Here is a 23,425-nt window from a genome sequence, read left to right on the forward strand (position 1 = left end):
AATGCAGTGCGTAACACGACACTGTTGATTTCGCAACGTTTTTTTTTTTTTTCAGAACAACAAATGTTTGTTGAGAATTTTTTTGTACTGTTTACAATTTCGTTTCATCGTGTCCAATTTCAGGAGGGTTTTTTTGTTGTTGTTTTTTAATATTAAACATACGTAATTCAACACGATTGTGGAGATAAGAAGCAATTACTGTTATTGATATTTCTTTTTGGTGAGCTGTACCATTGAAAGGCACTCTTGCCGCGCGTTATTTTCTTTCTTTATTTTGGGGGGGGTCTATTAAAACTGAATGTTCGAGTACTGTGGATATGTGTTTTTGAACGTTATCTATTTGACGAGCTGCAAATTAAACTTTAATTCTTCCGTTTTTAAATTAATTTCGCTTTTTTCTACGTGCTTTTTGACTCTATATGGACGCCATATTTGATCTAAACTACTTCCGCCGTCTATTTCCGGGTCACGGCGTTTCTTCCCATGCTATTGAAACACCGCAACCTTGTCTTGAAAGCAAAACGTAGACCAAATTTCATATAATCCACATCGATCATGTTCAAATTGGAAGGACTCGGGCCTAAAATGGATCCAGAGGAAATGAAGAAGAAAATGCGACAAGATGTCGTCTCGTCTTTACGAAATTTTCTCATTTATGTTGCTCTACTGAGAGCCAGTGAGTACGCACAGATGACATTAGAATACCACTAAACACAAATAAGAATAATGCAATCTCGCTAAGTGATATTTTCCTAGTAATTATGAAAGAGCCTAGACGAGTTGAATGTTTGGCTACGGTAATCGCTAAAATCCAGAGAATTCTCTTTATTAAGGTGACCACAATTATGGTTGCAAATGAGTGAAATGCATTATGGATGGTTTGAGTTGATGGAATGCCACTTTTTTGAAAACACTAAAAGGATAAATCCCTTTCTTATTTCAAAACTCATTTTTAAACCGTTGCTAACGATCACAAATCCCTCTATTCACAGCTCCATTTGTATTAAAACAGTTGGACAGTATTTGAGAGGGGCATCTTCCTTCCATCCTGAGGCTCTCCCATGCCAGAGGCTGTGTGGAACACAATATGTGGAGGGATGTCTACCTTCTGTCCATCTTTACGACTTGGAGGATGTCCATCTGTCCAACTGCACGCAATATTCATTTTCATTGTGTTCGTTTGCCCCTTGGTGTTTAAATATACTCATTGTATTGATTTTTCAACAAAACATTTATTGGGTTGAACAGTCATTCTCGATATATTGGATAAAAATCTATTGGATTAAATGTGATGTTTTATTTTAATTCTGTGTTTTATGTGTTCAGTGTGCCACCGTCTGATGCATAGTTTGATTGTCCCATGAGAGGGTCAAATTAGCACCTCAACTCAATATAATACAGCACAGTAGAAATTGTCCACCATTTTCATAAAATGCAATTTAAAAAAAGTAATTTTAAAAATGTTAGTTGCACTTATGTCTCAAATTGGAATTTTACAGAAAAATAAAATCTAAAAGTCATACATTTCAAAACTGGGACATCCAAACATTTTCTACAGTCTGCACCATCAGAAAAATGTAAGAAAGAGGTGTTTTTTTAATATTTATAAAACCTGTGACAACAACTTGGAAGTATTCAGTCTAGGTCAACAGGATCAGTTTAAAACAGCTCAGTGGATGAAGCAAAACACTTATGTAATCAAAATGACTTGATTTACAAAAAGCACTTCAAACCTAATATTACGACAAAAAAAAAATTAAAAGGGTAAGCCAACCAAAAAATGTTCTTGACCATAATATATGGCTCCATTAGTCTTGAGACGGCCTTCTGATTAAAAATCAGCTCATGGAATATAAATACAGCAGGAAGCTCCATCCAAATTATTATCCAGCTCATGTAGCAGCCATTTTGCCTCCTGCTATCACCTGAAAATGGCATAGTTGCTCTGGCAATGACCGATCACAACTCGCCTGTTTTCTCATGTGATATTAGCAATGTGAGCCAAAAAGATGTCTCTGCTTATTTCCTAGCAGTAATACTACTGTGTTGACGGGTTGCAGAAAACACATTGTAAAATGTGGGGGTTTGACTTTGCCTTGAAGCTTAGATGCAGCAATCAAAACACAAACTAAAAGGTAACCAAATGAGGTAGGTGGGGCTATGGGTTGCCTTTGAGTCCAACTTTGAGCCATTATAAAAGTGTGTGATTACAATGGAGAAAAGTCAACATATCAACTTGGTCCAATCCAAGGCTTGCCTTTCGATTTGAGGCGGTGTTCCCAGCAGCGGAGAACAACCTCTCTGAAGATGTTGACGTCGCTGGGATACTCAAAAACGACCTGGCCAGCTTTGCCAAGGTGGGATATCGTGCTGCGTTTGCTCTCCACCATGGCAGCGGATTCTCCTTTTTGGAGAGGGGCTGTTCTCCAAAATACTGCAAGACCTCCTTCTGCACGGCTTGACTCAGCTGCTGATCTTCATCTTCTTCGTCGTCCTCCTCCTCCTCACTGCTGCTGGAGTCTGAAGATGATCCCAGAATACTTTTGAGCAGTGTTCCATATTTCACACCTAAACGCTCTTTTGTTTTGGCGCTGGCTTCACTTTCGCTTTCATTTGACCGTCGTGCTTCCTTTTTAACAGCGAGTGCCATGGACTGGATCGTACACTGAACCTTAAACACATCCTCGGCGGGCAAAAACTTCAGCTTTCGAAATCTTGGGTCCAAAGCGGCAGCCAGGAGGACAGTGTTAGGAGCTTCGGGTTGAAATGAAAAGAGTTTTTGCCACCTCTCTGTGATTTGTTCCGCCATTTGAGCCTGGAAGTCCTTGACCGATTCGGTTTTACAATCTGAACTCAGCGTTGATTTCTTAAGATTGTGTACCAGTTGTGGAAGAGCGGAGAGAGTAGCGCATTGCTCCCCGCTGAGAAACTCGGCCGCTCCTTCAAATGGCCTGAGGACCTGAGTCAGCTCTTCACTGAGGTTCCACTGCTCCGGATCGAGATCCAGGTAGTGTTCTTTGGTGACGGCGGGGTCGGAGAGAGCCGCGGTCACGGGCCATCTTTCTCCCAGCAGCCTGGACAGCATGCGATACGTGCTGCTCCACCGATTACTCACATCCTGGATTAACATTTGTGGCGGCATTCCCATTTGTTGCTGCTTTTCTTTTAGTTTGCTGCAAGCCAGCTCACTTCTCTGAAAATGTTCAACTAGGCGTCTAGCAGAATGTAAACAATCAGCGATGGTTTCTTTGTTTTTAAGCGTACTCTGAACAACTGAATTCAGAGTGTGCTCTGAGCAAATCACAGAATCCCAGCCATGTCTCTCCTTCAAAATCCCAGCCGCCCCCGCTACGTTGGCCTCATTGTCATGGACGACTGCCTTCACCTTTGGCAATGGAACTAGAAATTTGGCAGCAGTCTCTTCCAGCCAGTCTGCAATATAGGCAGCCGTGTGCCTTTCTTCGAGACGCATCGTCGTTAGGTAGAGGGACTTCATCTCCCAATCTTCCCCCAAGAAATGACATGTCACCCCAAGATAGGTCTCAGTGGCCACACTTGTCCAAATGTCTGTAGTCAGAGCAACAAAGTTTGTGGCCTGGAGGACATTTTTCAATTTCTCTATCATTTCTTGGTGCCTCCTCTCCATCATATTTGTGAAATAAGTTATTGATGGTATGGTGTATTTCGGGTTAAAAGTCGAAATCATCTTTCTGAATCCCTTGTCTTCCACCATGGTTAGTGGACGCATATCAGTCACCAGCATGTCCAAAATGCTCTCTGTTAACAAGGCAGCTTCTTTAACAGAGCAGGACGGAACTATCCGAGCAGGTAATGTGCTGGGGGAGCTAAAAAAGAAAAAATAAAGAAAGTAAAAATAACATTCATCTTTCGTTTTTAACCCTAAGTGCCAGGAGATGTATTTTACTAAAATGGAAGGATCCGGCTCTCCCCTCTTATGCACACTGGATGAGGGATGTAATGCTGGGCATGGACTTGGAAAAGATATGATTCACGGTCCAAGGCTCAGCAATACGATTTTACTAGACCTGGCGCCCCTTTCTGACCATTTTGAGAATTCTAGCACTTCTGTTTGAGTTTTTTTTTTTAAATAAACACCTTACCATGGCCTGCGTGTGTATTGCTGTATATCTTGCATGTTACTTTTTTGAATGCATGAGTGATTAAGCATGCATAGGTTTATATGTATGTATATGTTCATTTTATTTATTAATTTACTTATTTTTCATTCCTTTTCCCATTGAGTGTGTGTCGAGTGGGCGTATGTGCATGAATAAGATCATGCTGTCTGGGGATTTTTTTTTTTGTTAACACACATGAAAATCATTTATTTGTACATGATCCTGTAACATGTCTATCCATAACAAATGTTGTAAAGTAGCCCTATAATCACTTGCAAATTAACGTCATACACATAATATAGCTTGATAAATTCAAAGCACTAACCTTTACTCCCAAATAACTTGACAACAAGATCTGTTTTTACGTTTTCCATTACTGAAATAATTATATGACTGATTTTTATTGTAACTGGGTATATATGGAGGGAGGAGAGAGGCATTCAAGCGAGGATCGCCACTGGAACTTGTTTCTGCATTTTAGCACATTGACAGACATCAGGCTACGGCTGCTAGTAAAGATGATGATGAATGGATGGTTGACATGCGTGCAAACAAATGTTACCTTGGGTAGTCGACGTTTGTTGAGCTGGAAACAATGACTGGATGCTTTCGGTTCAGATGCGAAATCATCGTGGACGTGCTACTGTGGAATGCAAGTTCTGCTTGGCAGTGGTCACATTGCACTATGTTGTATTCTTTAAGTCTGAAATGATCCCAAACTTTAGACATTTTCTGTTTTTTACGGACGGTTTCTTGAGAGTCGGCCATCGCGCCAACTTGATGCCGACGTTCGGGTCTGCAAAAACAGTCCGTTTGGAAAAGGTTGTTCTCCTGCAGTGGTTCCGAGTTAGTTGTGCGTTCACATTATGACCACTTGGTGGTAATGTTGCATTAATATGTGGATTGCATTCATTTTGGATTTTCAAGCGAATGAGCGAAAATCCTTCGCACACTTTCCGACAACCGTTGGCTCCTTTTACATCTTTTGGGAGCTTCCATGCATCAAGAATTAACAGCGCTTTATGGATCGACATGTTGAGCAGCGTATCGATTCCTTAAATTCGATCGGGTTTCGAAGACTACATCTCCACACAGAGCGTGAGCTTCTGCTTGAACCTCGGATGCAGACAATGAACGTTAGCGTGTTGATGTGACTGAGAGGTCAGACTGGGATGCCGTTTTCAGCAAATTTCATACCTTTCTACGTGTTATGATGTCAGTCGCGCCTTCGTAGACGTTAGCGTAGTGTAGCTTTATTCTTGCTTTTTTTTTTTTTACATTTTGGAGACTATTTTCAAAAGGTTGCCCCACTCCCACACGTATTAAACAAATGTTTTACAAAATGCCGTTAAAAATATTCCCAAGGACACCCTTCTAAATATTTATTTTTGTTAATCCAGTAAAGGTTTACCGTAAAATTTACATAAACAAAGGATTCAAACGCTGTATATTTAAACACAAAAATGTTTGACGAAAACCTACTTAAATGAAATCTTAAGGCTAATGTTTAATGCGAAAGTCCAAACGCAGGCTACAGGAACCTAACATATGATATGCAAAATTACTAAACAACTGCAACGTTAAAATCACATAGCAGGATCACATACAGAGGATTATCAACAAATGAATTATTCATTGGGTATTTAAAAAAAAAAAAAAGATAAAATCATTCAGTCCAATGAAGATCTGCGATTCAGCAGAAGGCTGCAGTATGGACTTTCCAAGTCACTTCCAACACATTTTCCAGCAGCTGAACCTTCAGCGGCTCCACGCTCAAATGTGTGACTGTGTGGTGGAGGTGGGAGGCCACAAGTTTCATGCACACCGCGCCATCCTAGCAGCATGCAGCTCCCACTTCAAGGCGCTCATTACCTCCAGTGATGGTGCAGACGATGCTGGTGGACAAAGCGTGGATAAATTCGGAAGTCCTGGTGTGATGGTGCTCGACCCAGAGGTGGTGACTCCCGAGGCCTTTTCCACCCTGCTGGACATGATCTACACATCCAATTTGTCACTCGGGGCCTCCAACGTGATGGATGTGCTGCTGGCCGCCTCACACCTTCACCTCAACTCTGTGGTCAAGGCCTGCAAACTCCACCTGTCCAGAAAAAACTTCCCGACCACGGCACCTATAGGTTGGCAGACGATGCAACGGCAGGAGCAGCCGTCCTCTCAAACCCAGCTCACGTCTGTGGAACTACTGGACGAGGAGGGAGTAGAGGTGAGCCAGTCAGGGGAAGATTCCTCCGAGCAAAAGAGAAAGTTTCATGAGGACAGGCTGAGTAATAGGAAGAGGACCTGCAGAGTTTCTGGAGATGATGAAAGTTCTCCAATCGTGACCCGAAGCACAGCCAATGAGGAGCTGCTAACTTCCAACCACTTAGAGACAACAATAAACATCTGCGAGGGCCACTTGGATGAGACTGAGGAAAAATACGGCATAACCATGACCGACTCAGAGGAGATTCAACTGCCGAGTCAGTCAGATAGCAGCACAGGTTGGGAGACTTTTGTCAAAGATGAAGGAGAACCAACTGTAGAGGTTATGGACATAAAAAAAGAAAACATGCCCTCTCTTGATTTTTCCATATCATCCCCTCCACGGGACTCACCTGAAGTAAATGCTGATAATATAAGGAGCCTAAATGGAGACATCAGTTGTTTACAATCTCAGTTGGACTCAAATCTTCCTGAAAAAGAGTGCGGCGAAACACGCGAGGGTGAGAGAATTGACAGCCCCACTGAACTGGCCCTTTCTTGCTTCCTGAATTCCGGTCAGGACAGCGAGATAAACGTTCCGGAGGAAGAAGCAAGTTTGACGGCAGCTGCCATCAGCGACGTGGGGCTCCCGTGTCAAAACTCAAACACTTCTTCCGTTCAAGCGTCGGATTCCAATCTCGTTTTCCCAGTAACTTCACTCCCTTTGCAACAGCTTCCTCCATTTAACGACACACTCATCCTCCCGCCTGCACGCAACTCCTTAACAGGATTCCTCAGCCTGGAGGCTTCGAGATCCGCAAAGGGACAAGCGCAGTCAAGCGGAATCACTTTCCGTCGCATCGCCCCAAAAGCGGTGCCGGTATCCAAAGAGAATCCCTCAGCAGCTTCCGAATCATCTGGGTCCGGTAAAGCGCCTCTGACCCGGGCTTCTGAGGACGTGTTGTCCAAGTGCAAGAAAGCGGCGGCAGAAGTTAACGTACTTCTCGTGGAAGGAGACAAAAAATACGCCTGCAAAATCTGCTCCAAGACATTTGCAAACTTGGCGGACTGTAAGAAACATATCCGTATCCACACAGGAGAGAAGCCTTACCCTTGTCCCAAGTGTGGGAAACGCTTCAGCCAGTCGTCACATTTGTACAAGCACTCCAGGAATTCCTGTTTGATTTAGAAAGATAACTACAAATCTTGAATTTCATACGTGGATAATGTTCTCAACCTTCCTGCATTCTAATTCATGTACTGTATGAAATAAAATAAGAAGATCGCCACTTCTCAATTCACTGACAATGACGCATAAAGAAACTGCGATTTGCTCATGTAATTGTTTATTCACAGGAAAATGACTTGTTGGACACGATCAACTGGAAATGAAATTCAATGTAGAAAAATCCACATACAACTGTTGTCAGTTAGAAAAAGACAGCCAATCAATGATTCTTATTTGTATACAGAGTTTCTTAAAGTGCTGTTTGTGGGTTTGTAACAGATCTCATATGCAAAGAAATGTAATTTTGGAACTAGCGCAACTCAAATCCAATTCACTCTGGTCTTCCATTTATGTCGCAAAATGTATTTACTGTGCCATCCAAGCAGCACCAGGTATGTTGGCCGGTCCATTTCAAGTTCTAGAAGATGAGTTCATTGGGCATTTGTGCCCCCTTCAAACCCTCCAGCAGGTTATGGGCTGCCAAGGAAGCCATAACGCCTCTTGTGGAGTAGGTGGCGCTGCCGATGTGTGGCAAAACCACTGTTTTGCACCGAAAGAAGAATTGAGCAAAAAAAAAAGTGGACACAGACAGGTCTAAATTTAACACTCCTTACTCACCGCAGTTTTTAAGTGTAAGAAGCGGGTGGTTTGTCGGTAACGGCTCAGGTGTTGTTACATCCAGGCCGGCCGCAACAATTTTCCCACTGGTCAGAGCCTCATACAGATCCTCCTGGTTGACTACAGCACCCCTTGACAAAGAAGTTGAGAAGGTCATTCTTGTGAATCTAGTACATGACTATTCGTTACATTACAATTTCCATGGGATCCAACAAATTGGTTTAGGTATGCTAAAGACACAGACTTTTAGTCATGCTATTTGATAAATGTTAATATTGAACAGCTCCAGATTATTTAGGAAGATTTGGTAAAAAAATAATAAATAAATCAAGGACAAAGTAAGCTAAATAATGTGTAAAATCTTTTAATTGTAAAACAAAAGAAAAACCAAAGAGATTTGCAACATGCGCAAATGCTGAAATGCCATCTAAATTCAGAGATGTAGTATTTTTGTAAATTCATTAATTTAGGGCTGCCACTAACTATTATATTTGTAATCAGTCAATCGATGAATAAAAATTGTAAAAATATTTAATTAAAAATTTTTGATTTGAAAATTGACAACACAAAAAGCACTATCATTTTTCTTCATTTGGTTAGAAGGTTGGTCCGTAACATGGTCAAGTGTTGACCTACCACACCCCCAACAACATTATTTGGATAAAATACTCCTACATAGTAACCTGATTTTTTTTTAGAGAATTTATTGGTTCATGCATTTATGTTGACAATTTACCCACTCAGGTAGGTGCCTCTGTTTTAGTTGCAGGACTAAGTTTGTTATGCTGCTGCCTTTTGTTGCAACAGACTTTGAACTCATGTTCCGCCGGTACTTGTTCCGCGTCTGTCGCCGCAAATCCAAACGACTTCCAAACCACTGCCAATACAACTCCTGTTTTTTTAAGAACAAGCAGTTTGCTTTCTTTTGACGTGGCCATGTTACGCTAGCCTTTTGTTTGGTGTGATTTTGATGGAAACAATAGGATTGTGAAAACTATGGACGCTCGTGAGGGCAAAACGCGCTGCAGCAAACAAACAAAAGGAAGAAAACATTGAAATTGTTATTTGTAAAATCGCCTGTAACAAAAAAAAAAAAATAAATCGATATATTGCCAGGTCTGTCTATCGGTTAGTTGTGGATTAATCATGTAATCGTTGTACCTGCTTGAGTTGATGAACACAGCAGTTTTTTTCATCTTACTGAAGAAGGCCTTGTCGCACAGGCCGTGTGTCTCAGGCGTCAGTGAACACGAAACAACAACAAAGTCACTCTCAGTCAAAAGTGTGTCCAGAGGAACTATGACAAATAAGCAAAGTGGCAGAGAGGGACTCAATTACTGTCTCACACACTGTGCAAAAACTGTAAGGAACCCGAATAACCATCCTTCACTATTTGTCGTCTTTCATGTTTCTGCTTCCTTTATTTTCTTACCAAATTCTCCATTGAGCTCCGCGGCTTCAGCTTTGGCTGTCCTCCCAGAGTAAAGCAGCCGCTTCACTCCAAATGGCATAAGGCGTCGAGCAATAGCCATCCCTGAACAGAAATGATCATGTAACCAACGGGCAGTTGTCCAAAACGAATAATGTGCATCATTAAAACTGGCAAATTAGATGATAAGTAATTGAGGAGGGAAGCCTTACCAATACGGCCCAATCCAATGACTCCCACGGTGCTGCCTGAAAGACCGTATCCGCACATCCAGAGTGGTGTCCAGGAACTCCAGCCGCCACTGTGAGATATCATTTGATGAATGAGGGACATTAATGTCATTAACTTTCCTCAAGTGATAAAGCAAAATGTCAGGGAGTAACAGCACGTGAGCTGATGGAATATTCATGTTTTGGGCAACAGTGTTATTTAAGAGTACAGTATTAATAGGAATTGAAAAGAATTTAGAAATTCCAAGTCCATCATCAATGCAGCCCCCTTGACATCTCTATGGTAACGTTTTTGGTCTCTTTTGCACTACGATATGTATATTTATACAGTACGGCTATTGGAAGAATTTTCCCCTTTTTTGGTGAAATAAAGCATGAAGTTGCTTCTTGGATCAGTAAGCAAGAAATCAAACATTTCCAGAGAAGCAAATGAATGGAACCTGATCTTTTTTTTAAAAAAAGAACCGGCATTTAAATCGCATTCGCATTTAAAAGACCTGTTTGATGGGTGTTGTGCCAGCTCAAAACTACAAACTTGTAGCATTCAATAATTCTTGATAAAATGTGGAAAAATAATGCATACGGGCATGGTGTATTTTTCTTGCACTGTGGGAATACTTTTGCCAATTCTAAAAAAAAAAAAACTCATTAGTGTAATATGTGTAACTTCATAGGACAGACTTTTTGACTTCTTCCACAGCTTCAGGAAGTCTGCGAGCAGTGGCCAGGAGAAGGGCAACTGTCAGTTCAGCTGTAGCGTCAGTCAGGACGTCAGGCGTGTAGCCGACACGAATGCCGCTGTTGAAAACAAACAAAATACAAAATTAACAGTTTACTCTTCTATGCAAATAGATTGTTTCATCTAAATAGTTTCTGACCGTTTCTTTATTTCATCAAGAGCCAAGTGGTCGTATCCCACGGAAAAGGTGCTGATTACTTTCAGGTTGGGTCCTGTGTTTAAGAAAATAATGTCAGTTTGGTATTTGGTATTTTTTTTACCTTTTGTTTTGTGTATTTGAATCAATACCAACCGCTCTATTTGAGCCTTTCTTCATCTTCGGTTTAATTACATCTTCTTTGCTGGATTAGCGACTTGTTCTTTGGTTTAGCTGATTCTTCTTTGGAAGGAGTTTGCTACATGCTTAGTTATTAAGTTCGCCTATCTTGAATACGTTGATTTCTGTTCAGTGTTTTCACATAATTTCCTGGTCTCCTCCAATACCATAGCCTGTGGCGTGCAGTTGTACCAATAACTGAGAAGTGCATTTTGTACATTTCTTTGCTATGAAAATGATTAATTTTCTTGTATAGGGTATATCTGTGTGTGGAACTCAAAAATTTGTCTGCATGATCTTGTCAGAACCATCAACAATGAAATAAAAGCCCATGAGGAAAAATTTGGTTGTGTAGTAAACTCTGGTCAATGCAAAGAGTTTGAGATTTGAGAGGCTTACAACAAGCAGGGACAATGTTGGTTTACTTTTCGATTTTTTTTTTAACATTTATCAAAGCCATTTTTTGTGTTGATATCAACTGCATGCCTTGTCGAAACAAAATGTTAAGTGTATGGTACTTTGGAGATATCAAGTAGCTTTTCCAACACCAGTCCTGGAACATTTCTGAAAAATCTCATACCTAATTTATTCTCCATCAAATGATTACCTCAAGTCATAACCTGAAAAGGTGAAAGGTATTGTTGAATATGTAAAACTTAAATTTGTAACTATGTCCACGTACCTTTATGGGAGAATTGAAGAACGATACAGGTGTTAGCATTTATTTTCACTTTTTGCTGTTCATTTGGCAATAGTAAAGTGGGACAGTGATAGTATGGTTGTAAATATTTTCATTCATTCGGGTCCTGTCATTCTTAGGACAATGAATGATCTGAACAGGACAGTTCAGGTTGTCTTGAGTAGACGTTTTTCCTCTTATCTGAGAAGGCATCATCAGGTCATGGAATAAGATTTGGTTAGAACTGCACAAGCCTGAATTGGTGTGGAATCCCATCTATTTAGGTACCAAGATGGAGACACAATCCACAACTCAATGTACTGAAAATGACAGTATTTCACAATAGGAGTACCTGCAGCATCTAGAACCTCTGCATCGATTTTATCTGTCAGCAGACACAGGAGACCGTGGACTCCCTGCACACCTTTGAGAAGCTCTGCTCGTGGTACAGGACGATCTGAGTCCCAAACGCTCACCTCACACCTATTCCCATATGATGACAAAATCATATCAGTGAAGAGTAAATGACATGTAAACTGCGTTGAATTGTGTGAAACCGAAAGGTTAGTTATCGGACATGCATTCAAGTGTAATGCTGCGAGACTGTATATTAGTAAATAGTACTAAATAAGATATTTAAGTTATGCATACAATCCAGAAGATGAGAGAATTTTCATTCCCTCTGGCGGGAGCTGCCTGGTCACAAAAACCTTCATAAGTTTTCTCACTGCTTTCATCCTACTCCGCCAAAAACTGCGAGTTAAGTCCCTTTAGCACACACCCAAGATACGCGTCTTTGGTGCAATTTCGACTGGTTGATAAATAACCTCTAACTCCCTGACAAAACCGAGCGCACACGCTACCCGGAAGTAACAGCCCATTGCGTAAACATCATGAAAGCCTTTTGTTTCGTCGCGTTTATTTCACAATAAATATACATACAGTTGCGTTCACGGATATTATTTTTCGCACAAAAATATAGTATTCGTATTTAATGGTTTGCAAATGTGTCAACTTGTAATAATAGTATGAAATAATGTAGACGGACTTTGCTGGTATCCACATGGTATTTTACGTACGTAATGTACGTATGACTACGCTACTGGAGTAGCGAAGACAACTGTCAGCGTCGTACTCCTCCCTCTCCTCTTCGAGGTTGGCACTTTTTAGGCTACGAGCAGACGGGAATAGGTGCTGGAGCCCTGGTTTGTAAACTTAAAAGGTGCGTATTTCTTTTCCTCATGTGTTTCTTTGTGTGTCTTGGTTGACAGAACTGCGCATTTGAAGCATGAGCTACTTGCTAGCTGCAACTGGCTAACAAACAAGATTTGCTGTACTGTATTCGAAAGATAGTCAGTCGGGGAGAAAATACAACATCAAAACGTGACTTTTATTTTGTGTTGTTGTTTTTAGGAATTATAGGCTTTTAGTTCGACGTATTTACTGCTTTAAAACAATTTACAGTATTACAGAATTTATTACTTACTATTAAAACGCATAACGCGTTGGAAAACCTAAGTTGATTTTAACTGTAAATTCAAATTATTTGATGTCAAGTCTATTGATGTGAATTGTATAAAGTTGTAAATCAGGCCTTTTTTCACTTTGAATTTTTATGCTGCTTTTGTTCATCAAGAATCAACATTAATCAAAAACTATTTTGATGATCCATTAATCCGTTAGAGACCTCATGAAACCTAAAATTGTTCAAATCTTCTGAATTTCATTTTAAAGTGTAGTCATACTGTTTTCTGAATATTAAAAGCAAAGACATATGCAAAAAAAAACAACAACTATCAATTCTACCTGTCTTCTTACACATCCAGTGCATTAAAATACGGTAATGGTATTATGCATACACAAAACATAATCAAAAAGAAACTTCTCTAGGATCTACCTATTTATTTTTCATTTAATAGATATTCACATAGGTTTGTCTTTCTATAGGAACGATTCTACAGGTGTTTGTGCCTCCCCGTTTTTGGCCAGAGGAACCAGCAAAACTTGTCTGAACTTGCCAATAGCCCAGCAGCACTTGGAGGAGAGCGACACGTGCACTGTGCAATGGCTTTGTTGACTCTGCACAGGATCCCCTCCATCAGCACTGCTCCTGTGAGTCATCCCCATGCTTTGTAGTCCTCAGTCAAAAGTCATTTGTCATCATGCTGGTACATTTGAAGCTCTGCTTAATCAATATGTAAATATATATTCAGAACAATAATACCAGTGTGTACCAGGACACCATATCAGTACAATAGCAATGCTTTGTTTTCATAGGATTGACTAGGTTTAGGGAGCAAACATTCCACAGATATTTTTCGTCTTCATCAACGTTAATTTATATTCATGACAGTAGGGATGGTGCAATTGGTTCACTTCCCGTCTGTCTAAATGCTCGCTGTGTCATCAGCTTTTGCCTCATGGCTTACTCATCTTCCTGCGTTTATCCATCTTTAAACATATAGAATTCATCTTGATAGCCAAAGGTGATTTGTTTCATCCTGAGTCAGTCTCATTTCTGCATATTTTTTTAATCATAGATGTTAATCATGCTGCTATCTTAACTTGTGTTCTTTTTCTTCTTCTCTTCCAAATACCCATCATATTTCTCCTAGCTCCTGTCCAGCCCTCCACTTAGATTTAGTTTTTTTTTTTTTTCTCTCCTTGACTTTGTCTGGACTTGTCAGTTGCGTAACAGGTAATGTTGCTGTGTCACATTTCCTTTTTCCTGAAGCCCCTTTTACAAGTTTAGCTATAAAAGGCTCTCTTTTGTATTGTGTTTCTATTTTCTCCTCTATTCTATTCCACGACCAGGATTTTTATCCCAGCACTCTGCATCCCTCGCCTTGCTTATTTGTCACTATCTCTGTCTGTGTTCTCACTTAAGGCTTCCACCGCACCTTATCAGTGTTGTACCATATTTCACCCTCAAAATGACAGAATGCTTTTTCCCCAGCTGTTCACACACCAAATTTGGACATGATCTTCAAGTCTGTTAAAACGTCTACTGCCTAAAACACCACTTAAGAAAAACAAGATGTTTTTTCATTCCCTGTTAAAATCAGACGTGCTATATTACAAATTAATTTAGATTGACTAAAATTAGCCTTGCAGCGCTTAAAGTGTTAAAACACAACACCGGTTTTATATTTCTGAGCCTTCTTTAAGAGTTCTCTTTGTGATTTATTTGATATCTTAAGGATGAAACAACCCAAAGAAGAGGTCGATTTCAGAAAAGGTACATTGCTGCCACAGCATTATTTTCATTTCAGAAACCTCAGCCTTTGTGAGCTCACGAATATCATAAAGTGTCTTGTTGGTCATCAGGGAGAGTTTTGCCCTCGTGAAGGGAGCAGTGCTCCTGCTGGAAGAAGACCAGCGAGAGGAGCTTCACGAGGAGACGCCGTCTCCCCAGAAACAACAAGACTGCATTTCAGACAAGCGGCACGGACACATTCACGCCATGGTTGAGCTGCTTCGACCGGAAGACAGTATCAAGCTGGTGAGGGCTCTTATTTACATACTGTATGTATGTGTTTATTATCCCCCCAAACATGCAATGCAATGGAAAAAAAGTGTTGTACGCGTTGTTACACAATTAATACATTGTTGGCTTGAACGGTAGCCTAAAGTCACTTTTGCACATGGGCAGTCACATGAGCTTTAAACATGTTATGGATGGAAACTGCTATGCAACGTTTGTTGACTAAGTACTGCATGAAATAATAACAGATAGGCAGGGTTGTGGATGTGTGTTACATTTATATATTTGCAAGTTAATTTAAGAATAGTACGAATATTAAATTCCAATACATGAGCCATATTTAAAAGCCTGTGTTTAGAAATAACATTCAGTTATTTGTTTGTTATTGTACTGTTAAGCTATTCTGCCCAATGCTGAGAATTGTTTGCAATATTTTGTTCACGTTACTGTATTTGGCAAATCCACAATACTGGATATACCAGTTATCTGGTCGTGTCTATGCAAACAAAGTGTTATACTTTAAGGAGTGCGATGTTTGGTGCTGTTTTGCCATTAGATCTGACTAAATTGGTAAAAAAATAGGTCATAGTTGTTGTTAAATTACAAGTAAATAAGAAGAGGCTGAAAGACTTGCTCCCTTTCAAAACATTATATGCCTTCAGTTTTATACTGATGCATATTTTCATTAGTGACACAGGTTTCCAGCAGACAAGCCAGAGTAAGACAGTAGATGTTACACGCTCTATCATTTAGAGTTTCTGAAGTATTGCGAGATATATCAATATAAATGTAGTTCGCAAGTTTAATAAATTAGACGGGGGCATGTCCTTGAAAAAGTTTGAGAACCGCAGGTGTTGATACTCCAGTGTAACCCTAAATTACTTGGTTTTACTTTAAGCACAGAAGGCTACAGGATTTATTATAACTGTAGGTTTGAGGTTTATGATCCAACAATTTGCCCCGCTCTCTGCCTTCTCCTCATTCTTGCTCGGTACAGGCCGTGCAGCTGGAGTCCGTCAGCCCGGTCCGCGTCAGGTATCTCATCGTTGTCTCAACCCTCGCTAACAAAGATGAGACCATCTTGCTCGGCATGGATTTCCCCAAGAAGGACAGGTGTGCGCAGCCATCCGAGAGTTTGAAGTTGACAGCCGTCCACAAAATGGCTTCATTTATCATATTTTGTTTCTTTGCATGTTTTCAGCGACGAGTGCACAATTGGCTTGGTTCTGCCCGTCTGGAGCGACACACAAGTGTACTTGGATGGAGATGGGTAATTTTTAAATTGTTATTATTTTCATGATTTTTTTTTTGTGATTTTTGGCCACTTTACACGATTTTCACCTTGCTAACATCTAAGAATATGAAATACTAAAATACTGCCAATAAGAACTTCATAAAAATACCATAAAAATAAAACTCCTTTGGGGAAGTAAATATGCCAAAAATATGCTGCACAGTCAAATACAGAGCTGACCACTGAGATTCTAGCCATAAAACATACGAAGAATAAATGTTACTATTTATGGAGCTGAATTCCCGTGATTTTTAACTGCTTTTAACACTTGCTCGTGCACTTACATAAGCCTCAGAGTCCGATCATGTGAAATTATTTGGCGCTAACTGTGAGGATGCAGTTGAAGTGTGTGAAAACGTTCTGAGTGATATCCCTGCTGTGTTCACGCTAGTCCTCTGTCACATGCTGTGTCACAAAGGACGTTCTATTACAGAGTCGGCATGATCAACTTGCACATCCAACTGTGCTAATTAGCTTTTTTACACCTTCCTCTGTACAGTTTGTTCTAAGACTGAACTGGACACAAAAAAATGGCCTCGACATTTTGCCCCACTGAAATTGATTGCATTGCATCTGTTGTAAATGGATTAACAAGATGCTCATTTTAAAATGGAGAAAAATAACAATAGTACCACATCAGCCCCAAAAGATGCTAGCTCACCGGGCATCTGCCCTGTATGCCAGATGGCAAGTCCAGATTTTCTCTGTCCACAACTCTCGCTTCACGGCAGTCATTTGAGCCAACCTATTTATTGTATTTTATCAGTATCACTTCTTATATCACTTGCAGTTGCACTCTTTGTCTTGCTTTGACTTGACTGATCATGGTTCTGTCTCTTCCCACTTCACAGCGGTTTCAGTGTCACATCAGCAGAAGAAACAAGAATTTTTAAGCCAGTTTCCATGCAGACCATGTGGTGAGTTCTAATCAATGTTTTTTCATGAAATTTGATTTACACTGCATGCTCATCCACTTTGGATTCACACTCTCATTCATACCTGTTGGCAGTTTAGATCTTTGGTTACGTGTTCTTGGAATGTGTGCGAAAACTGAGAACCCACACAAGCACGATTTAGTGTTTACAGTATATACTTCATCTCTTCACTTCTACCTTTCAGTGAGCTACTTTAGGTAATTGAATACTCAAGTAATTGAATACTTAAGTAATTATGTACTAAAGTAACGGATTACATCAGGTAATCTCCAAGTATATGATTACTGTAAATAAATGTGCACTAAAGTTATTTATTACTTTAGTTCTCAATGAAGTACGAAAGTTAAGGTCATTTCTTACTTGAGTATTTAATTAATTTAGTATTTAAATACCTAAAGTAATCAATTGCCTGCCATTCTTATTTACCTAATTTAATACCAGACATTTTTACAAATAAAAAAATGTAGCCAAATATTTGGGACTGATAATAATGTATAAAAAGATATAAATAAGTGCCTGGGCTGTTAACGTAGAAATATGTCTTTGGGATTGAATGAGGTAACTGCTATCAAAATAAAAGGTCCATTTTAACTGGACTGGCAGTGAACTATGTGTCATAAAAAATAGAAGAACATCAAGCTGCTACAGTGCATTGTATCCCCACCTTACTTTTGTTTACACTCCATTCAAAATTATTAGAACCGTGAGGGAATTTTTTGGTGTAGGGTGAAAACATTTGGGTTTGACCAGTAAATCAACATATGATATTTTTCTCCAGGTTTTTACATTTATATAAGATTCACTATTTAATTTTCAACCAAATGCATCGTCTTCCCCTGTCAGTTGTGTGTCAGGTGCAAAGTCCTTTAGTGTGATCTCATATTCAGTATACAACAAAAACTAAGGAATTGAACTTACTGTACCAATGCTTTTGGAGTGGAGTGTTATTTTCAAGGCACAATTCGAAATCTGAAGATACCGAATTCCATGCTTTTTTTTTTTTTACTCACACTGCTGACACATACTGTTCTAAATTGGGCCATGTGAGAGCCTGACAGCCATAAAAGTTATCTTCTTTTTTTTTTCGACCTCAAGGTCAGTGCTGCAGTCTTTGCACGGCTGCTGCGAACGGGCCGTCAAAGGAGCCGTGATCCCGGGCTGCGGCCTAGAGTGGGCCCAGCACTACCACCAGCACATCGAGTCAGACCGCTTCTGCCGCAACGAGTGGGAAGCCATGAATGACTTGGAGTCGGTCAGGAAGGACAGCGACGGTCAGAAGTAATAATGGCCAAACTACTCTTGAATTCAGTCTACATCCTGTTCATAATTAACGTGCATACACCCAAAATACCCAATTTGATAGAACGTCTCGAAGCAATCTATGTTTCATGTACAGTAGTGCAGACAGAAACTCTAAAGAGACGCTGATCAAGGAGCACCTGAGAGACATCATGAGAACAGAAGACCTGGATAACCTCACATCTAAGATGGTAGGAGTTCATAGAGGCAGAGAGAAAAGGTAAAAAACAAATCATGACAGTGGGTTTAAACGCTCTCCTCCCGTTGTAGGTCCACACAGCCCTGGAGACCCGAATTGGATTTGACATGAGGCCGTTCAAGGAGTACATTGACAATGAGATCTTGGTCACCATGGCTCAGATGGACAAACCATCAAAGATTTTTGACTACCTCTACTTGGTAAGTTTGTGCTGTTATTTTAAAATGGTACGGAGAAGCTTTCACTTTCAGTCATGAAGTTGCTCATACTTCCTCTAAAGTAGCGGTTCTCAAATGAGGATCCAAGTATTCTTGGGGCTGCATGAAGGCACTTCAGGGGTTACATGAGATTCTAACAGTGTCTCTGCAGGTATCAGCGAATTTAATGGTTTGACAGGAACACTACAGTTTTCTCTTCAAATTAAGAACAAATTAATTGGAAAATGAAACAACATATTGCCGAATTGTGTTGATTTGTGTGATTCCTATGCAAAACGTTGTATGTTTTTAACGTTTATCAGGATGGGTTTGTCATCTGTAAGGTAATTTCCCAGCAGATGAGCCAGGAATAAAACAGATTATATTGCACAATCTATCTTCTAGAGTTGCTGAATAACATCATCCTAAAATGCCCTGTGCTGGTAAGAGGGTATTTGGCTGAAAAAATATATCACAGGGGTTACATCATTGAAATGCTAACACAGAATACAGAGCGCTATAGATGGGCTAAAAAAAAAAAAAAAACTAGCATTTGTGTTAAGTTAGGTATAAACCCTTTATTCAACAGATATTTGAAGAAAATTTGTTGAACAACCGAGTCACATACATACCTGTGCAACACTTTTTGTGTAATATGTATTTTGCAGTCTGCTGGTGATCAAGGTGTGCTGTCAAAATCAGACCAACATTTTTTTTCTTCTGCTTTCAGGGCTCCGAATGGAATGCAGCCAACGTTGAGGAACTGCAGAAAAATAAGTCCGTTTTTTTTTTGTTTTGTTTTTAAAGCTCCACTGTCTTCTGAAATCCCCCATAGTTTTAGTCTCACTACTGTGTGCGCATTTATTTTTACAGTGTGGGCTACATTCTGAATGTGACGAGGGAGATCGACAACTTCTTCCCAGAATCTTTCACCTACATGAACATCAGAGTGTATGACGTAGAAGCCACTGACCTCCTCTCTCACTGGCCCGACACATACAACTTCATTAACACTGCAAGGTAACCCGCGCTATGCCACAATACGTTATTTCGTGTTCCAATCAATTTGCTCTCAGTTTGAAAAGAAAACGGTACTGTTTCTGCCATGACATTAAAAAAGCATTCAATTAGATTTTCTGATGCCCCCGGGGTATTTATAGACCAATTTTAGAACTGCCATTCTAGTTTATTGACCTTTTCATTCGATAATTGTGCCGTGTCTACACTGCTTAAATAAATTAGATGCTGCCTTGCCTGTTTTAATTTATTAACATTTTCCACCTATTTGTTGCCACAGAAAGAGCGGGCAGGCGGTGTTAGTGCACTGCAAGATGGGAGTGTCTCGATCCGCATCCACCGTAATCGCCTACGCCATGAAACAGCAACGCTGGTCACTGGACGTGGCGTTGGCCTACGTGAGGGATCGCCGCTCCATCATCAAACCCAACGATGGCTTCATGAAGCAACTGCAGACCTACAACGGCATCCTCAACGCCAGGTCAGAAATGAAGTCTCGTGTGACACCAAACAAATGTATCAACTCATAAAGGCATTCCATCCGACTTTGTGAAATAACGGCTTCATAAAGTTTTCAAATCTTTTTTTGAACTTCATTCCAGCCAGCAGCGTCACAGTTTACTCTGGAGACGAAAGTCCAAAGACCAAAGGCAGAAATCTGAGCACAAAGATGATGGAGAGAAGCCAGGTGAGGACGAGGAGGAGGAGGAGGAGGAGGAGGAAGATGAAGACGATGAAGAGCAGGAGGATGAAGGACTTGACGAGGGTGATGACATCACAGACAGTAGTGATGAACAAGAGGAATGTGCGGAAGAGGTAAGATGTTATATTATCAAAAGTTGCGAAACACCCTCAAATGCAAATTCATTCATCTACAAACACTTGCTTTGCTTTTTCTAAGAAAAAGTAGGTCTAGTTATCATTAAATATATATTCCATTCCATGGGGGGTGGCACTCCTCCAGAGGGTTAGGGTTAGTGTGAATTGCTGCATTTACCATAATGCCCCTAAAGCTCCCACAGGCGCATGCGAAAAATGACACATAGTCCCTTTCAGAATATAAATTACAAAATCTAATGCGTTTCAAATAAAAACAGTTTACCAAATATTTCCATCAATATTTATTGATAATGTTGACAATGTAAGCATTGATCTACAATTTAGGAGATTTTCATATAATGGAAAATACACTGTATTTTGACTAGTATTAATGACGTTTATTTCCAATGGGGAAATGTAATTCGATATGCAATATATTTTTGACTGTACGCGATATGTATCGGTCTGTTTTGTGTTGTCCAGTTTGCATTCATGTTCCCTTATGTTTAATCCTCAGGTGTTTGTACAGCCTGATCCCAACCAGGAAGCTGGGCAGACGGCGCCACCTGTCATCATTTCTGTAAACTAACACACAATACACAGACTGCGGTGCAGCAGCTCACACTCATATATCTGACTCGAACTTTTCCGTCTTTCCTCCCAAGGTTCCAAGTGTCAGTCGCAGTGGCAGGATGAACCTGTTTTCCCTCATGCAGTCCATTAGTGAACTGGACGATGTGGACAAAGGATGCAGTCAGGTAAATGGCTTGCGTAATGTTCACCGAGCCTCAGGCTGCTTACATTTTAATGCTGAATATTTTTTGGGAAGCGTAGTCTGCAACAATATGAGCCATATCCAGTCAAAAGTTAAGAAACACTCACAAATTCCGGGTTTTTCCTTTTTTTAAAAATGTCCACGATATCATGATGAAATGTTGACGGTATTATTATGTTAAAAAAGTGTTGGTCTAAAGGGAATTTTTGATCATCTGGATTCTTCTAAGCAAGTATTTTCCGATGTGAAAAAGGGCTTGAATGACTTACGGTTCACCAGCTGTGAACTTTCAAGTTACCTCATCCAGCGCTGGCCATTTTATACCCTACTTTATTATAACACATAAAAAAGTGAAAAAAAATATAAGTACAGCGACTCGGTGGAAGACTGTTTGCCACGTCCGCTTTACAGTGAAGAGGTCGTGAGGTCGCATCCAGCTTCGCCCTTCTTGTGAGAAGTTTGCATGTTCTCCCCATGCCTGTGGGGCTTTTTTCCTGGTATTCCATTTTTCTCTCACATACTTCAAGACATGCAGGGTAGGTTACTGGACACTCCAAATTTCCCTTAGATGTGATTGTGAGTGTGAATTGTCATTTGTCTCAGTATGCCCTGTGATTGGCAGACAACAGGATGTGACGCGCCCACTGTCCAAAGACTGCTTGTAAAGGCTCCAGCACACCCCCAACCCTCATTAGGAAAAGCAACTAAGAAAAAAGATGATGGATAAATAAGTACCCAGGATTAAAAGTTTATATGTAAAAAAAAAAAGCTTCCCGTGTTAATGTGTGTGATAGCATGTAAATTTGAGGATGTTTCCAAACTTTTGACTGCTATTAATATACTGCATACATATTTATATAGGTATAAATAATAAAACGTATTCGCACCTTATATGTGATAATACACATAAATGTCACGTGGCTCCTCATACAATCCCCAAACTTCCTTTTCAAAGCTGCCTGCCAGTCCACGACGATCGCCGCGACAACGGAGGCGGAGCCACGGACGAAAGGGTTTGATTCACCAGAGCGCCTGTGTGGATCTGTCGCCCGAACCGCGGAGTCTCCCGGACGCTGCTCATGACAAACCCTGAAGAGGGAAATGAACTTTTGAAACTTTTTTGAAACAGGACTTGTTCTAAAACGGCAAGGATGATTTTTGTTGATTGCAAGATTGCATTTCCGTGTCGCGCCACTGAGATGACGGTTCACTGCTGATGAAAAGTTATTTTGCTGCAGATATTGTCTTATTACTTCATCCAGTGTTATGATGACATTTCAACACTCCAGATGTCAACTATGCAATTTTTAACGTGCCAAAATTAATTGATCAAATGGGTAATCTTAACCACTGTCAAATTTATGTTTGACCTATTTTATTACGGATGTATGAGTGCCTTTTAACCGAAAATATTGTTTTTAAGCTATCGTATGCGTCGACTGTTGCCACATGCTTGGATTTTTGCCATCCCATTTTTTTGCATGTTGTTGCATGGATAAATAACTGCTGATGGTTTGTACCAATTTGTGAGAAGTTATTCAGGTATTTGGTCTTGTGTATTTATATTTTGCTTCATTATCCCATATCCTCTTCGCAGGATATCTAGATGCTGGTCTGATTGTTTTCCACAGCTTATGATTTTAACATGCACGCACCTTATTATCCAACACGTCAAACAGCCTGAGCCAACATCAATCTATATTATGGCGAATACTGTTCTATAAACACTGTCCACTTCTGCCGTTGTATTTTAATGCCACTGTGTGCACCTCATGTGTTTCCAAGCACAAGGAAAATAAAAATGAACCGACATTTTTTTGTGTTTATTC

The 23,425-nt window shown here is 40.2% G+C and overlaps 5 protein-coding genes across 7 annotated transcripts; 3 read left to right on the forward strand and 2 right to left on the reverse strand.

Moving 5' to 3' along the window:
• Nucleotides 1–465: 465 nt before the first annotated feature.
• On the forward strand, nucleotides 466–1,305 carry tomm5 (translocase of outer mitochondrial membrane 5 homolog (yeast)). Its single transcript, XM_088431409.1, has 2 exons — nucleotides 466–676; nucleotides 993–1,305. Exons 1-2 carry the CDS (start codon nucleotides 556–558, stop codon nucleotides 1,025–1,027), a joined length of 156 nt encoding a protein of 51 aa, XP_088287535.1. The 5' UTR covers nucleotides 466–555; the 3' UTR covers nucleotides 1,028–1,305.
• On the reverse strand, nucleotides 1,070–4,928 carry LOC148413908 (E3 SUMO-protein ligase ZBED1-like). The gene is made up of 2 exons (XM_088431406.1): nucleotides 4,702–4,928; nucleotides 1,070–3,845 (listed from the first exon to the last, which is right to left on the reverse strand). The coding sequence occupies exons 1-2, from the start codon at nucleotides 4,905–4,907 to the stop codon at nucleotides 2,192–2,194; spliced, it is 1,860 nt and encodes a 619-aa protein (XP_088287532.1). The 5' UTR covers nucleotides 4,908–4,928; the 3' UTR covers nucleotides 1,070–2,191.
• A 131-nt stretch (nucleotides 4,929–5,059) lies between these two features.
• LOC148413909 (zinc finger and BTB domain-containing protein 5-like) lies at nucleotides 5,060–11,163 on the forward strand. The gene has a single exon (XM_088431407.1). It carries the CDS (start codon nucleotides 5,818–5,820, stop codon nucleotides 7,525–7,527), a length of 1,710 nt encoding a protein of 569 aa, XP_088287533.1. The 5' UTR covers nucleotides 5,060–5,817; the 3' UTR covers nucleotides 7,528–11,163.
• On the reverse strand, nucleotides 7,663–12,455 carry grhpra (glyoxylate reductase/hydroxypyruvate reductase a). The gene is made up of 9 exons (XM_088431408.1): nucleotides 12,229–12,455; nucleotides 11,930–12,060; nucleotides 10,722–10,794; nucleotides 10,525–10,641; nucleotides 9,826–9,914; nucleotides 9,617–9,718; nucleotides 9,346–9,481; nucleotides 8,185–8,315; nucleotides 7,663–8,106 (listed from the first exon to the last, which is right to left on the reverse strand). Exons 1-9 carry the CDS (start codon nucleotides 12,312–12,314, stop codon nucleotides 7,985–7,987), a joined length of 987 nt encoding a protein of 328 aa, XP_088287534.1. The 5' UTR covers nucleotides 12,315–12,455; the 3' UTR covers nucleotides 7,663–7,984.
• A 184-nt stretch (nucleotides 12,456–12,639) lies between these two features.
• On the forward strand, nucleotides 12,640–23,408 carry LOC148413911 (protein phosphatase Slingshot homolog 3). 3 transcript variants are annotated; one of them, XM_088432026.1, is made up of 17 exons: nucleotides 12,640–12,799; nucleotides 13,525–13,689; nucleotides 14,778–14,815; nucleotides 14,905–15,079; nucleotides 16,059–16,174; nucleotides 16,263–16,331; nucleotides 17,207–17,272; nucleotides 18,386–18,568; nucleotides 18,687–18,780; nucleotides 18,860–18,988; nucleotides 19,716–19,762; nucleotides 19,859–20,005; nucleotides 20,283–20,483; nucleotides 20,605–20,818; nucleotides 21,339–21,401; nucleotides 21,487–21,579; nucleotides 22,552–23,408. In XM_088432026.1, the coding sequence occupies exons 2-17, from the start codon at nucleotides 13,642–13,644 to the stop codon at nucleotides 22,687–22,689; spliced, it is 1,821 nt and encodes a 606-aa protein (XP_088288152.1). In that variant the 5' UTR covers nucleotides 12,640–12,799; nucleotides 13,525–13,641; the 3' UTR covers nucleotides 22,690–23,408. The 3 variants fall into 3 exon arrangements, with proteins under 3 accessions (XP_088288152.1, XP_088288153.1, XP_088288154.1); XM_088432027.1 differs by having other exon boundaries at nucleotides 18,690–18,780; XM_088432028.1 differs by lacking the exon at nucleotides 12,640–12,799 and adding an exon at nucleotides 14,193–14,275 and having other exon boundaries at nucleotides 13,529–13,689.
• The last annotated feature ends 17 nt before the right edge of the window (nucleotides 23,409–23,425 follow it).

This window comes from Hippichthys cyanospilos, chromosome 13 (genome assembly GCF_059441005.1).
Source record: "Hippichthys cyanospilos isolate Australia breed blue-spotted pipefish chromosome 13, RoL_Hcya_1.0, whole genome shotgun sequence".
Lineage (NCBI taxonomy): Eukaryota > Metazoa > Chordata > Actinopteri > Syngnathiformes > Syngnathidae > Hippichthys > Hippichthys cyanospilos.